Below are 16195 nucleotides of genomic sequence, written 5' to 3'. Positions count from 1 at the left end.
TGCAGGTGCACTTACATACCTTTGGAATTATAAACTTCGTGGAAGGCACCTTTGCACTCCAGGCACGGAGACAGCTGTGAGGGCAGGGAGGGCACACCCAGCTCATGCCGCTGTGCACCTGCACGGGCAGGAAGGTTGGGATAACTAGAGAGTAGGTGAAATCAAGGAATTACTCCCCTCCCCTCTCCTCGTTTGGGGAGATCAGCTCTCCTTGTTTGTCCCCACAAAGGAATCATGCTCGAGGATTCTGAAGGAAAATCTGTGTTCCCAGCGCCTGTAGAAAAGAACAACCTGGGAACAACCCCCCTGCCCCTGCTCCATCCTCCCTCCTTCCACCTGCCATTACAGGGGGCTTTGGCACTCAACTATCTCCCATTTTCAAACCCATTCTCAAAGCTTTTTTGAAAAGCAAGTGATAGAAGTGCAAATTTTTATTATTGCTCTTGAAGAGCTTTTTGCAAAGCTGTTGTTAATGAGCTTGCTTAATGAGCTTGCTTAAATCTATATTTATACCCTTTATACAGCTGTACATAGATAGAGCAGCGCCTAAAATATGTGTGGATTGCACACACATATGCCTTGCAAAATGAAGGCTGATTAACACGCATCTTCTTTGGTTGTACCGTGCAAGTATTTATTCCTTTTTCCCTGGAAATTGGAGAGATAAAAGATCCATTCTGCAATAAAATAATTCTGTGCATATGTGCTCGATGGTTTTGTTTATGAGCCCGAAGTATGTGAGTGAGTGTGTGTGTGTGTGTGAGACAGATGGTGTGGCTGTTTGTGAAAGATATGATGTGGGGATGAATGTGTGTAAAAATACAGGTTTTTAAGGGCTTTTTTTAAAAAAGAAAAGACAAAATAAATGCCTGCTTGGGGCATTATTTCCCTGTGTCATGCTCTTTGTCAATATGACAGAGGAGTATCCCTGCAGAAGGAGAAGCTGCCCCTGGAAGTGAAGGGTGCTGCCCCCAGGGCTCCGAGCTGGGCATCGTGAATTCTCTTCAAGTTTTCAAAGTCCTGGAAAGTTTTGATAAGCAAATACTTTCTGGGCTCTGCTTCTCCATTGGCTGTTTCTTCACCGCCAGATTTTGACACAAATAATCTGATTGAAAAATCAGGGAGGGGAACAGGGGCAAAAAAAAAAAAAAAAAAAAAAAAAAAAAAACCAAGAGAGAGGAAAAAAAAAGGAGAAGTATCTATTTCAGCAGACTGCGAGCAAGAGAAAAAGTGGAAGAGGAGTCCTGAGAGAAGGCGACGTCCCGCTGGTCTGGGGAGATTTCAAGGCGAATCCAGTAAAGCAAAGTCCCCCAAACAGGTGATTGATTTATTCTTTTAACCACTTTTATTTTTATTGTTTTCCTCATTTCTCTGATATGTTTTTTTTTTTTTCTAAGCTTTTTTTCCTTCTTCTTTGCTTTTGTTTGCAAATATGTGACACATTCCACGGAGTAAGTCGCTTGTCCTGAGGATTCCTTTATGGAAATAGTTCACTTGACTCATTTGAATTCCACCTTTTAAAATTATATACCATATAAACCTTTTAAAATTATATACCATATCCTTCACTCTCACATGTGACAATGTGCTCACATGTGAGTAGAACAAAATACAAGGGATGTGACAGTGGTCTCAGATACCTGTGTCCCAGCAAGCTCCATCAGCAGGATTAGTTTCTGGATGCAGAGTTTTGTACTTTGCCATTGAGGAAGGGGCAAACTGTGTTTTCCCTTTTAATTGCTCTTTTGCAGGGCCAGACCTTTAAATTCAGAGAGCAGGACACCTCTGCTCACATCACCTGTGCCAGTCTTTCCTGATGACAATTCAGCCTCTCCTGTTCAGAATTTTTGCTTCAAATCTCCCTTTTATTAATTTTCCATCCTTTTTAAGTAGAGGCTGATCAGTGTAACAGTTTTTAGCATATGGAATTAGCTATTTATAGGCGCTTCTCACATACCACCAGATTGATTCAATACATTAAGCAGGAAAGCAAATGATTTGCAAGTTCATTAAGTGCATCTATACATTAAGGGGGTATAGAATTTATTAGATTGCACTGTATAGCTTTATCTATCCATGGCAAAGTTTCCTAAAGCCAGTGGCATTCCCAACATCACCAGGAGCTGTGTGGGGTTTCTAAAGAACAAATGCTGCAATTATAGTCTAAACATTTTTCTCCAGGTACTACAGATATTCCAGCATTTCTGTTCCCCTTCTGGGACAAAATTCCCACCGTAATTTGCTACCCCTGCCATAATGTCCATTTGCCCAGTCTGACCACAGGGATTAAAAATGACCTGTTCATTTTTCCACTAAAAAAGACACATTCAAATGACTCGCCTCAAGTACATTGCAATGATGGACTAAACATGATTAATTTTGTAAAAAACTGAAATTCTTTCAAATTTGACTTTATATTTAAACAGTCAGGAGTCCTTAAAACCTCTCTCTTTTTTTTTTTTTTTAATTTTCTTATTTTATTTGATTTGGACTCTTAAAAATTTCAGATACCTCCTGTTTTGGTTTGTGCTTTTTTTCTTCTTCAAAAAATAGTCTTTTTAGAGACAAGCTGTTCTGTATTTTTGGAAGCTTCACCTTTGTGAGAAATAACAGAAAAAGAAGCAATATTGAGATATAAATATAAGTTAAATAATGAAAAGGAAATAAGTCTCTTTTAGCCTAAAACTTTGTACACTCATCAATTTATATGAAGATATATATCAATTGTTAGTTAAAATTAAGTGTTTCTGCTGAGTGTAGTGAGAAAAAGTGTTTAATCGCTACAAATACCTCATAAATCTGAAAATGGAATTACTTGAATTTAGAGAAAAATGCAAGTCAGCTTTAGAATGAAAGTTTTGCTGCATGTTGAGTCCCTGATTCAGTGGGGCACAATCCTGCAAACACCTCTCCCCACTGAAGGCTCCACAATCTAATTCAGTGAGAATATTAATTTCTTCTCAGTGATATCAAAGGACTCAGTCCCGTGGGTTTGGGTGCTGTGAGCTGCCGTGTAATGAAGTGGGAGATGGAGCTTCATTGAGGGACCCAGTGAAATTCGGATCCTGGAGTCAGAAACCACCCCCTAAATTAAGAACCAAACCCTTTTCATTTGGTTCTTTCCCCACCTGCAGTGTTTCAGTGTCACATCACCAGAGAGCATCGCTGAGGCTGAGGGAATTTGGAGTTTGAACTCTGGGGGGACACACAAATGCTGGATGTGCTTTCAGATCTGACTGAGCAATTTATAACTGCAAAAAGAAACCTTCTAAGGCGCTACAGGTGAGGTTCCCAAAATAGTGAAGCAGTTTTTTTTTCCCTTGGGTCCTGCTGTCCTTTCCTCAGGGCACGTTCTAACATTATTATACAGCTGCATGAATGGCAAGCAAATAAGAATGTCAGTTGTAGCTGGCTACTGGCTTTATATCCTGTAATGAATTTAAAAAACCAGCCAGGACTGTTCCATTTTGGTTGGGAGCATCTGCCCAAGCAATGATTTCTCTTGTGCCCTTACCACTCCACGTAGAAACTGGTGCCACAGGGGCTGAAAGGAACAGACTCAATAATAATAAAGTTCAATTTTCAGCAAAAGGCTGAAGCCAAATTCTGTTGGAAGCTTCAGTGACCCTGAGATGTGGTGGGATCTGTTGTCCATAGCACTGCTTTCCCTGGGAAATACAGTTGGCCATTAGGGGCAGGTGATCACTTGCTACTGATAATCTGGAGTTTCAAGGGAAGACAGTACTTTTTCCTCTCACAGTCTCTGCCTTTAGCTTTCCTCTAACCTGGTTGTGTGCATCACAAAGACAGTGCAGTGCAGTTGTTAATTAACTCTGCTTTGGGCTCCCAGTTCCTGTTTTTTTCTCTAAAATGGGGTGGGGGAAGGTAACTTCCTTCTGCAAAGTTCAGTCCATTAAAGATCAGCACAGGCCCTTCTCAGAGGTCACAATACTGGACCAAAGTTGACTTTTCCATATGCTGGGGCAAACACATCCAGAAAAATCCTGTTGATTCATGTGCCTCTATTTCCAACCACCACCAGGAAAGCGGGGTTGTGCTTGGTGCCATCGTGGACTTGGCATGTGGGCACTGCCATAAAACACTGCAATGCTTGAGCCACCCACCTCCAACCCTCTGATTTACCTGGCTAAGCTGTCCAGCTACTGCCAGAGGATTCTCTAGCTGGAGGCAGGGAGAGTGTCTCTTCCAGCAGCGCTGCTGGATGGAGGGTGTCCCCTACATTCAGAGTTACCCATTTCCAGAGCCTCTTCCTCCACCGTGTCAGGAAGCCCAGACCTGGGCTTAATTAACCTGGTTAATTCAGGCAGAGAAACCCAATGTCTAAAGCTTTCTGGTATGAATACCCTCCATTGTGGACACAGTCCTGCCCCACCACATGGGAAAATCCCTCTGACATGAGTGGAAACTCCATGGATAAAGGGTTTGTGGCAGGATTTCAGCTTGGGGCACTGTAATGTCTATAATGCAGAGTGTGGCTCCATGCACAGGTACCTCACCTGGGACTGATCCTCTGAGCTCAGCTCTGCTCTGGAATGTGAGTGGCACAAGCTAAGCAGAGCTGCTGAAGGGTTTTACCCACTGCAGGACACTCCTGGAGCTATTTCTGTGCCTTCATCTTTTCACTGAGCAGAGGCTCTTTACAACACTTAGAATGAATCTCAATAGAGAGATAAAAATTGTGTTTCACTGTCCCTTCTCTCAAGGGTCTACTTGTGGTTCTTTCTCAATACTGTTTTGTCCTCTTTCTGAAATTAAGTTAACAAATCTACTCTTGGCCTCTCTTTTCTCTTATTCATCTCAAGTTACATGTAAATTTCTTGGAAAATGATGAAGAAAAACAGGTGAGTCATTTTGGAAATAAAAATGGCTGGAGACACCAAGAGTTACCCTGGAATCATAGAAGAAACAGTGGGAATCCTGGACCAGATTTAAAAAGACAGCTCTAACTGCATATCCAAAGGCAGGTGGGCTGGTGGGCACCCTGGCAATCACCCTGTCCACAGGAGACCTCGTTGTGGGAATCCCACAGCACATGGACCTGCAGCTTTAGGCACCACTGCAAATGTGGCCCTCAGACCTTTAAACAAAACACCACTGGGCTGTGTGATTATATTTAGCACGAAGAGGTAGTGCAAGTACTTCTGAACCCTAGGGAGCAGACCTTTCCATCCCTGGCTGTTTGGGATTCCAGAAGTCCACGCTGCTGTATCCTGACTTAGACATTCCATGTCATTCCCATGTAACAGGAGCAACCTTTGTGGATTTTTGAGGTTTTTCTTTTGTAATTAAGTAAGTTACACTGAACTGCTTTCAGGAAAGAGCAAAACTCAATAATACAAGTTTCCAGTCAACAGTGAGCCAGGACTCACTGCTGACTTTTCATATGAAATATGGCAAGATTTGTTTTCAGTGTTGCTATCCCGAACAATTACAAGGCAAAATGCAAATCCACATGCAAATAAGGCACCAGCTGATATTGCTGCACACAACATTGCCCCTGTTGTCACTCTGCCTCCAGGAGAGCAGTTAGCAGGCCCGGGGAGCGGGCACAGGGCGGGCTGGGTTCTGGGTAGCACAGATAACAGATGCATTGCAAGAGAATTTTGTGTGATTAAATTTCAGCATTTTATGTTTGTTCCTCACCCGCCATTTCAACGGTCTGCAATGTTTGAGTCAGGTCCAAAAGGTAACTTCTCACCCAGCCCTTCTGCTCTGCCTCTGTTCCCCTGTTGTTTGTCAGCCAGAGCACAAACCACTCCAGCTACTCAACAAGGAGACCCCCACACACACATCATGGATTTTCTGCTGTCTCTCTCCTATTATTGGTGTTGTTTCTATAATTAGTGTTTTTGTAGCAATTTCACAGAAGAGCCCAGGTCAGGGGCTCTTCCAGGTGCAGTACAAACACTCAGACAGACCCTTTCTCCAAGGGGGATCTCCAGCCTGTGGTCCCCACTAAGGGAGGGTGAGGTCAGAGATGCACCATGTCCTGTAGCCAGAGCAGGGAGCTACAAGAGAGAGATCCTGGCTTCCAGTGTGTCTGCCACAGGCACTTCTGGTCTGTACACAGCCTTCAGTTTAAGCCTGTCTCTGTTTCTCCACATACAACATCAAGATTGCTGTAATCCTTTGCCTTGACCTGGGGTAGATAGTGAAGTGTAATTTTTACAGTGTCAGAGACCACCTTGCAGTAAGTTTTTCATTTAGCTCTTTCCACAGCTCTGTGTTTTCCTCAGAGCTGAGATCCATCACACACCCAAACCCATGCAACCCCTCCCTGCTCCTCAGCTGGTTGGAGGGACCTTTGAGGTGATCTCCTTTTCTCCCCACTACAAGTTTTAATTCACTGCTGCTCACATAGCTGAGGGCTGGGGGCACAAATGGGAAACCAATCCCTAAACCACAGAGATTTACCTGCTGTTTTTCTGTGTTTCTGCCCAGAAAGTGAATGGAAAATGCCACGTTCCTTTTTGGTGAAGAGCAAAAAGGCTCATACCTACCACCAACACCGCTTTGTGGAAGATGACCTGCCTGCACTCACGTGGGGCCCAGTGACCTCTGCCTTCACTGGTGAGTCAGTCCATCCACTGGGCTTGTAAGAACACACCAAGGCAAATCAATCATTGAGTAGGCAAGTAAAGGAGTGGGGTGAGTGAGCTAAAGAGCATCAAAGGGCTTCTACAGGGGCACGTCAGTCTAAGGACAGACTGATCCCTTCCTGCGTGTCCGCTCTCTACGCCAAATCCACAAATCCAAATTTAGATCCTCCCTTTGTTCCCTGCTCGGTTGCTGGGGAGATCTGAGATATCAGATTGCTGAGTGGAGTTGGTCACATTTGGGATAGAAGGCCAATTTCAGGCCACTAACAGCTGGGAAAAGAGCTTGCCCTTGGTTGTCAGTCTTCTACGAACTCTTCACAACTCTGCCACCTCCATCTCTAGCTTCCCATGTTTGCTGCCCACGTTCTCTCTGCACTACATCCTCTCTACCTCAGTGTGTTACCACCTCTTCCTGATGATTTGCAAGGAAGGCTACAGCCAGAGTGAGAAAATACCAGGGATACCCTAACACTGCCTGTGAGGAGTCCTACACACTCACAGGTGAAGGGCCAGCTGCTCTATACAGTATGAACACCAACCAACAGCTTCTGCCTCTGCCTGCTGCCCTCCCTCTGCTCCTGTTCCACAGCCATCCCAGCAGTGGCAGGGCTGGGGCAATTATCTTCTTCCTTCAGGCACCATTCAAATTTTCTTTATTCAAATCTAGGATCAACTTACTCTTTGTTCTAGCCCTGGCTATCAAATTAGAGTCCAACCCTGTGATAAGTTTGATAAAAAGGAAAGGAGGTGACATTTTCATTTCAATTCCTGCTATCATCTTTTGACTATTTGTTGTGTCTGTCTGGTGCACTGGAGGGTTTTGATGACAGATAAATGCTGTCCTTCAGCAGACCTGTCCCATCTCCAGCATAAAGGAGGCACATGTGTTGGACCTCTGTCCATTTTAAATTCTTACTGCAAAGTCTACGTTCTAAAAAGTGCTGGTTGGTCTCTTTAAGGGCTGGGACAAGCATGGAGAAATGGGAGTGTGGGCAGGAGAAGATGAGGCTCAGTAGTCTTTGCACCTGCATAAGCAGTTACCTCCCCTCTCTGCTTCCCTACTTGGCTGTCCATAAATCCAGGTTAACAATACCCAGCTCTCTTAGGAGAGGGGTGTGGAGGTTAATAAGTTAGTGATTGTTAGTTACCCACACAAATGGAAATGGTTTTGAATAGGGAAATGATTCTTACAGATATATGGCCTTCTAGTGTTAATCCGCTCTCACTGCAGAGGGTATCAAGTGTCCTGTCACCTCATCCTGCCCCCTCTCCCTTGCCAATCTCATCCTGCTTGGAATTTCCCTTTGCAGTGGAGAGACCTTGATTGCCCTGCTGATTGCAGCACTCTGCACTTATTCAGGGAATTGAGCACAGGCTCCTGTATCCAAGCACGAGTTCATACATGAGTGCAAAACTCACCTTAACAGACTCCTTGTAAGAGGAAGAACGACCTGTGACCCTGCTCTGTGTTACAGCCACAGGAGACAGGACACCAGAGGACATCAAGAAACAGGACCTGGAATGTGTGATTCCAAAACAAGAAAAGGACCCACCTGAACTGAAGGAAGAAAGTGTCCCTGTCCAGTACCTGAGCAGGATGCTGCCAGGCCCTTCAGCTCAAGGTCTGCCACCCAAAACCACAATTGCAAAAGAGGTCAGGGCTGGGCTGGCTTATGGAGCCCCTAAAACTGGGCCCAGGTTTTCAGTAAATGGCAGCTCTCACCTTGACATCAATGGTCAAACTTGTCCCAGGCAGAGCTCATCAGGAGAATTCTGTATTTCCCTTTACAATTCTGCTCTAGATCAGCATCTCCCTGAAGGATGCTGCTGTGATTCCCAATGGATGAACATCCCCATCTCAGTGCAGTTCTGTGCTCTGTGGTCAAGGCAGGTGTCCATATGTTGTTCAAACACCACATGAAGCAGGGCTAGTAGGGGGCTTAAAATTCCCCTAGCCATCACATTTCCATGGCATTCTTTGCCATAAAATTTCCTCAGATTGCAATCAAAGTCACAATAGGAACTTTTCATGGGGAATCGGGATTTGAATTGAGGGGGAGGAGTTGCCAACTGGAACTCCCAAGGCATTCAATGGAGAAATGGGAGCTGGAGAACTTTTTTTGCTGATGCCCACCTTCAGGCAGTGGTGTGACACTCACTTCTCCCTTTCTTCTGCAAACTCAGAGGTGCCCATCCCAGCTCTGCAGATCAAGGACTGCACTAACACAACCAATCCTACCTTCTACAAAACTGGCTTCTCTTGGGATGCTTTCCACATGCCATACAGCTACCAACAGATGTCCTCCACCATGCAGTCAGCCCTGCTGGAGCACCCTGTTAGCCTGTATGGGAGCCACCTCCTGCCAAGCTCCGAGCCCCCCCTGGACTACAGCATGCACTATTCCTCAGACATGGAGACCTACCACTGCGTGAAGTGCAACAAGGTTTGTGTGTCACAGGAGAACCTCGGGGATGGGGAGGGCCTGGAGGGATTTTCAGCGAATAGTGGGTCACACCAAAATGCAACACGTGGCTCAAAACAGGTCACCTACTCAGGAGAGCAAGTACAGAGGCACTGGGAGTGATGCAGTTCACGTGGCCCACGAGAGGGAAGAATCCAAAAAAGAGAAGGAATTGAAAACAGAGGTGGAGACACAGCCACCTCATGCCAAAAATTATCCCTGGCATTTTGTTTTGCAGGTGTTCTCCACTCCCCATGGACTGGAGGTCCATGTCCGAAGGTCTCACAGTGGGACCCGGCCCTTTGCTTGTGAAGTGTGTGGCAAAACCTTTGGGCACGCTGTAAGCCTGGAGCAGCACACCAATATCCACTCCCAGGTGTGTAGGATGTGTCCAGAGAACCAGCTCTCCAGAGCTCAGGAGGGCTTGGACCTTGGCTGTTGCTTAATCCATTATAGAGGAAGTGACATTTCCTCGGTTACAAACGTGGTGTCTTTCCTGTAGCACCCAGTGACAACACCAGGAGCTCTGGGGACCACAGATCATAGATCTTGGTCTCACAAATCTCAGACTGCCCTTGAGAATTCCTTGGATGGGAGGGAAGGATCATTGCTGCTTGTTCTGCTGTGCCTCACCTCCTCCTAGAGGGTACAGGAGTTTGGATCACAAGACATAATCCATTTCCATAAGTAACCCTCCTGCATTCCCTTTGTACTGCTCCCAGCACATCAGTCCAGAAGCCAAGGAGATTTGCTTATCAAATCTACTATTCTCATCACTCTTCAAGCTCTGTCACATGTCTTGCAGCCTCAGACATCCCATGATTTTCCTTCCCCAACAGGAAAGAAGCTTTGAGTGCAAGATGTGTGGGAAGACATTCAAACGTTCCTCCACCCTCTCCACTCATCTGCTGATCCATTCGGACACACGGCCCTATCCCTGCCAGTACTGTGGCAAACGCTTCCACCAGAAGTCAGATATGAAGAAACACACTTACATCCACACTGGTGAGAAACAAAATATCCCCAACAGGCAAATGCAGATTAGAGCCCATGGTGTAAATGCAATACACAGCGATGTTGGACCAGAGTTCAGTCCAGAGGCACTGGAAAGTTGTTATTCCCTGAGTGGTAAGATGGCAGAAAGTCAAAGCACCCCTGGGATGCACATCCTGCTCTGTGTGACAAGGAGGTGCTTATTGACCAGCCTCTGGTACATGACGTGGTTGTCCCCAGCCCTGGATGCAGGCAGGGCATGGAACACCCAGCTGGAGAGGGCTGCCTCTGACTCTTCCCACCCTCTGGTGCTGGATCACAATCCAGAGATGTTTCCAGGACAGCTGGGCTGGCAGCACCCTGATGCCCGAGCACAGCCAGTCTGAATCTGCTGAAGGGCATTTCTACCTCCTTTCTCTCACCTGTTAAAGTGTTTTTTACCATTTTTCTGTGCCCTGCAGGTGAGAAGCCCCACAAATGCCAGGTCTGTGGCAAAGCCTTCAGCCAGAGCTCCAACCTCATCACCCACAGCCGCAAACACACCGGGTTCAAACCCTTCAGCTGCGAGCTCTGTGCCAAGGGCTTCCAGCGCAAGGTGGATCTGCGGAGGCACCGCGAGACCCAGCACAGCCTCAAGTGAGGAAGGGCTCCAGGTCTTTGCTGGAGCTTCCACTGCAGACTGCCCCCAGCATCTCCATCCAGTGTGGGACTCCACACTCCACACATCCCCTGTGTTCCCCTGGGGACTGGCAAAGTCATGTCGTTGGCTTTGGTGCTTGGCACCCCAGGGCCTTGCACGTCCCAAAGAAACATCTGGGGGGGGGTCTCACTTTTCAATTACAACAGGTACCAGCCCAGATCTGACATCACCTGCTCAAGTGCAAACCCAGAGAAATTCCTCCAAGGTCACTGTTACTCTGGATTGACACCATGTGCAGAATCCAGTTCTTTCAGGCTGCCCAGCAGTGAGGTGGGAATTCCTGGGCTGGTGGGAGCCACAATCTGTGCCAAGCCAGTGCTGTAACCGTGTCCTGCTCCGATGGCTGGGAAGATAAGGCCAGGCCATGCAAATAGATTGCGTTCAGTGAGCTGTGTTCAGCCTGGACAGGGCTTCTGCAGAGACTTGCCCAGGCCATAAATTCTGCCAACAGACACCTAAAGTCATTTCTTTCAGCAGAGCATTTACTGTGATCAAATGACAAGTTAACTGTGCTGTATTTTTAGCTTGGAGTGGGAGGAAAATACTGAAGAAACAGCTCCTATCCCTAGCTGATAACAGGGGTCTCTAAATACACTCCTCAGACACACCATGCTGCAAAGATCCCTGGCTGGGTGGCAAGCAAGCAAGCTGCAGGAAGAGCCATGCCACAGCACCAGGCATAAGCCCCATGTCTTGGTACCATGGGAGAGTCTGGCTGCTTTTGGAATCTGGGCTCTGGTATGTCCCTCAATATTTCAGTGCATACCAACTTAGAGCTGTCCTGGGCAGTCCTGTGTCACTGTGTGGTCAGGACTGGCCCTTGGATGTCGATACCAAGGGCCAGAATCCTGTTTTCCAGCCCCTCTCTTAAAGGAGGAAGTGGCTGAGCCTGTACACGCTGGCAGAGTATGCAAGTACCTTACAAATATTATACAAACAGAGCAGTGGCATTTCCTCCTTCTTCCAGGTTCAGGGGGTGAAGCAAAGCACTGGAACGAGTAAAGAACCAGTTCCCCTCCAAGCTCTGCTACATTCTCTCTCTCTAACCTTTGGCAAGTCACTGCACTGGGCTTCTGTTTCTCCCCCCCCCCCCCCCCGGTGACGTGGGATCATTCTCTCAGGTTTGTAGAGTCCCTTGAGTTCTTAACAGGAAGGACAAAGTATTATTATAGCACAAATAAGGCAAGTGCTTCCACTTAAGCAGGGCACTGTAGCAGCACACAGCCCACTCCATAACTACATCCCTGAACACACGGCCTTGGACAATGGCACCAGTGGGAATTACCCTGGGAATGGGCTGTGGCACAAACCATTTCACTCCAAAGGTTTATGAGGGAAGGCTGCCATCGTGGGCAAAGACAAATGGTCCAAGTGGAAAATTCATGTATTGCCAGGAGAGATGTCTGTCCTGCCCTCAGTTACACTGCTGTAAATCCAAAGTTATTCTCCTAAGACCTAAAATGTACTTGCCCCTGTTTTATGCTGTGCCTAAGCTGTTAGTTATTAATATGCATTCTGGAAGCTCAAAACAGAGTCTGTACTCCTGGCTTTACTTGTACACTGTAAATATGTATTTATACTTATTCTAATGTATATTTTTATTGCTCTGTACCAGACAGTGACAACATGTAGAGGCCTGCTGGGATTTATCTGATAAATCTGTTCCCTCTCAGTAACTGGGCTAACAGAGTGTATTTCATGTTCAAAATACCCATTTCAAGAACGGCTCATGCTTTGCTCTGGAGATGCAGGAGGTGGGGATAGAGTAGAAAAGGAGAAGGGAAAGAGTATAGTATAATTTACGGTTTCAGGGGAAATAAAGATGGACATTCACATGCAGAACAGGGCTGCCATCAGGGAGACATTTATCCTTGGAGACAGATTGGTGCAGAGTCCCACACAGGCCAGTCAGCTCTCCAGAGCAGGAGAAGCACCCCAGATACACGGGAATGTGTGTCCAGATGGAACTGTCAAAACCCCCATTAAATCTCTGCTGGCCTTTCCTGAGTCGTGCCAGAACCTGGTCAGGGCAGGGACTCTGGGGAAGGTGTATAACCTGTGATGGAACTGGTCCTGGCTGTGGCACAGGCACACACACACACAGGAGCACTCTCACACATGCACAAGCCCTGCTCAAGGTAAAGTCATTTCAGCTTATTAAAACCACTGCCCAAAATGCCAACTGTGCTCGTTGTTCCCCCTGTCCTCCACAAACCTGCAAACAGAAGTGTTTAAACAGTGTGTCAGCATCTGAACTGCTCAGGAGCAAAATCCACTCCAGCCCCAAACTACACTGACACACCAGCACAGACTTCCCTGTGTGTGTCCTGGGGACAGCAGCATGTCTCTGACTCATGTAAAGCTCCCCAGCTTTGGCCATTCTGGAGGCAAGTGCTGGCACACACTGACCAGCACTGTGGCAAGAGTGCCTGCAAGACCAGTCACAAAACCAAACCAGGCAGCTGGTTCTTTGGAGCCTGCTGAAGGAGGGCTGCTGCATCCCTCAGATTTCCATCCCTATCTTTGGTTTCCATGGTACAGAGGAGCAATAACCTTCAGTGGACAGTTGGGAGCTTCTCTCCTGAGCTATCCAGGAATTCCTGAAGAGCAGCTACACTGGAGGAGGCAGTGTCAGCCTCAGCCTGGTATTTGTGAGGAGCCTGGTGGGCACGACCCAGGAGATGCAGGAACTGCTTTAAATGGACAGGCAACAAGTGGAGAAGCAGACTGGGATGGCTGTAGGCTGTGCTGCTGCAGAGCTGCACTCAGGAAAACACGTCTGGGGGCAGAGCAGTGCAGGGGATCCAGGCTGACCCCCTCCCACAGGCACTGAGAGCGTATCTCCAGTAGCACAGGCTGTGGATGGAGGCCAGCTGGCAAAGGCACCAGCCAGACAGTACAGCCAGAGCCAGGAGGAGACCTGAGAAGGGAGGAGGAGGAGAGGGAATTAACTTGAAGCGTTTTCCCAATAAGACACTACAGTTTTTTCCTCTTCAGTAAATTGGTGCCACTTTCAGGTCACCAGGTAATGCTGCCTAAGCCCTGACCTTCCTTTAGGCCTATGGATGCCACCAGCCCAAAGGAAAAACAAGGCAGAGCCCCACAGCCCCTTGTTCACTGCAATCCTGATCAAGGAGAGCAATCTCCTGAGGAAGAGGACAGGGGGATCTAGTCTGGCTCTGCTCTGGAGCAAACAATTCCTCTGCATGCTTCCCCAGGCTTTGAGCATCTGTGTTCCTGAAGCTCTGGAATGCAGGTGAAGGAGCAAGGAAGCAGATCTGGCACTACCCAAACCTCACCACACCAGGCTGGGGAGAGCCTTCCACTCCCAACAGGGCATGGAGTGGGCAAAGGGCTGCCCTGATCCTTGGAGCTACTGAATCCACACAGTGGCTACCCAGGGATGCTCAGCTCCTGTCAGGATCAGGCCATGGCTGTCACCGACTCCAAACACACATGGCCTTGGTCTCCAAACATATAAATCCTCCTCAGTTCTGACTACTCTGATACAACCCCTTTCTCACCATCTCCCCTGGCATCAAAAACATTCTGGTCAGTCAATCAAGGAAACAGATAACAAAAAGCAAAATCTCAACTAATCTTTGTGGCTGAAGAAAGAGCTGATTGTTTTTGCCTCCCTCCCGAGCCTGTATCCTGCATTTCCCCAGTGCTCTTCACACCTTCTTCCCTTTATTGAAAATCCTGGTCTTTGGGCTGTTTTGTTTAGCAAATGAGGCACATGCAAAGCAGTGACCTCGGGTGTCTGTCAGGAGGAGAGAGGTGCCTCTGAGTCTTCCAGACAGCCTTCAGGCACTGAGAGCAGCAGCCCAGAAGATCTGTGATCAGGGGTGGATTTCAGTTTGGACACGGGATGCATCTTTCTCTTCCTAATGAAGACAGAGCCATGGGACACCTGCAGGAAGCAGAGCTGTGTTCCCAGCTAGCACAGCATTAGGCTGGAGCTTATTTTCAGGATGTATCAACCTCGTGGAGTGGAATCCTGGAGAAGGTAGAAACCTGAAGCTTTCATGTTGTGTTGGCAATGGCTAGGGAAGGCCTTAAAAGAACTGAGAGGAAGGACAGGTTAAAATAAGACCCCAGTTGGGTATAGGTTCTGTTGGAGGAAGAAGGTTATTTGTTGAACCAAGTTGCTTCCCGCCTTAGACTTCACGAGAAAGTGTTTTCAGTGAAAAAAAGATAAGAGCAGAGTCCCTTGTCCTCATGGCAGGTTGTTCCTGAAGCTGTAGGTGATGGAGACACACCAGCAGGTTAATTCCAGCCCATCAGCACAGCACACAAGGAGAAACCTGAAGGCATTAGGCAATCTCCCAGAAATAGCTGCACACACACGTTTCGTTGTGCAGGGAAACGTTCCTGCCTGTCATTAAGGGCCTAACCTGGGAATGGATGTGGAGCTCAAAGCTGCAAAGCTGCTACAGAAAAATAAAAACAGTACATCATAAACCAATTTTTAACACTTATTCTGCTCACAAAACACAGAAGTTTTTGCCCTTTCCTCCCTGGAATAGCACATCCACACAGAGGAGACAACCCAGAACAGTCACACCAAAATTCTCCAAGGATAGTTCAATCAGTCAGTGGCCTCTATGCTGGGTAAGACCTAAGAAAACACAGATCCTGACCCACCATCTTACAACTAACAGTCGCCATGGACACACACTGGTCTTGAGGCTGCAGCTCCAAACTTGAGATGTGCCACATGTTTCCTGTATGACTTGGGGCAAGACACGAGCACTGGATTTCTGAAGTTGTTCAGCACACTATGGAGCCCTCAGAAAGCTTCACCCCATCTGTGAGAGGAGGATAATAATTCCCCCTCTCCCTTTCACTTCACTTGTTTATTTCAACAGTGAGATACCAGGAAGGAGACTGCCCCTCCTTATCTTCCACATCCAGCACCTCACACAATGGAGCTTGATCTGGGCTGGGACACCCGAGTGTGACTGTGATAACGAGTGATAGAAACTTAATTCAGCAAAGCACCCTAATTCCATGGCTTAGAAAACCTCCAACAGGCACAGTGAGACCTGCATTAAAACCACTCAACTCTAGGTGAGCACAGGGACAGGGCGAGCAGCAACACAGAGAAGATAAACCAGACATGAATTCCACTGGTGAATAATATTCCAGGGAGAGAGACAGAGCTGGATATGGATGCTCTGTGCTCAGTGCTCTCATTTTAAATGTGTTGCTTCAACACTAACACTTCTCAATCTGGTCCTGGGGCTGAGTTTGACCTGTTGGCCCGAGGGTGATCAGTGTTCACTGTACCAGACAGCAAGGCAGGCAGAGAGCAGAGAGTCCCCAGGAATGGGGAAATCTGAGGCTGGGGAGGAGCTGAGTTTTGCACTGAGCTCAGCTTTGGTCTGATAAGTTTATCAAGCACTGCCGGCTGCTAA

General features: G+C 47.2%; 1 protein-coding gene across 1 annotated transcript; it reads left to right on the top strand.

The window, feature by feature from the left end:
- The first annotated feature begins 1214 nt into the window (after positions 1-1214).
- Positions 1215-12544, top strand: GFI1B (growth factor independent 1B transcriptional repressor). Its single transcript, XM_008934032.4, has 7 exons — positions 1215-1318; positions 6463-6591; positions 8096-8242; positions 8805-9064; positions 9321-9458; positions 9922-10087; positions 10537-12544. The coding sequence occupies exons 2-7, from the start codon at positions 6477-6479 to the stop codon at positions 10713-10715; spliced, it is 1005 nt and encodes a 334-aa protein (XP_008932280.1). The 5' UTR covers positions 1215-1318; positions 6463-6476; the 3' UTR covers positions 10716-12544.
- Positions 12545-16195: the final 3651 nt, after the last annotated feature.

This window comes from Manacus vitellinus, unplaced genomic scaffold (genome assembly GCF_001715985.3).
Source record: "Manacus vitellinus isolate BGI_N305 unplaced genomic scaffold, ASM171598v3 scaffold_27_pilon, whole genome shotgun sequence".
Lineage (NCBI taxonomy): Eukaryota > Metazoa > Chordata > Aves > Passeriformes > Pipridae > Manacus > Manacus vitellinus.
This window is presented reverse-complemented; position numbering and strand designations above follow the sequence as displayed.

Coding starts and splice junctions, on each gene's coding strand:
- GFI1B (XM_008934032.4), top strand. CDS start 6,477: ATGCCACGTTCCTTTTTGGTGAAGAGCAAAAAGGCTCATACCTACCAC. Junction 8,243..8,804: donor GCCAGGCCCTTCAGCTCAAG/GTCTGCCACCCA, acceptor CTGCAAACTCAG/AGGTGCCCATCCCAGCTCTG. Junction 9,459..9,921: donor ACACCAATATCCACTCCCAG/GTGTGTAGGATG, acceptor CTTCCCCAACAG/GAAAGAAGCTTTGAGTGCAA.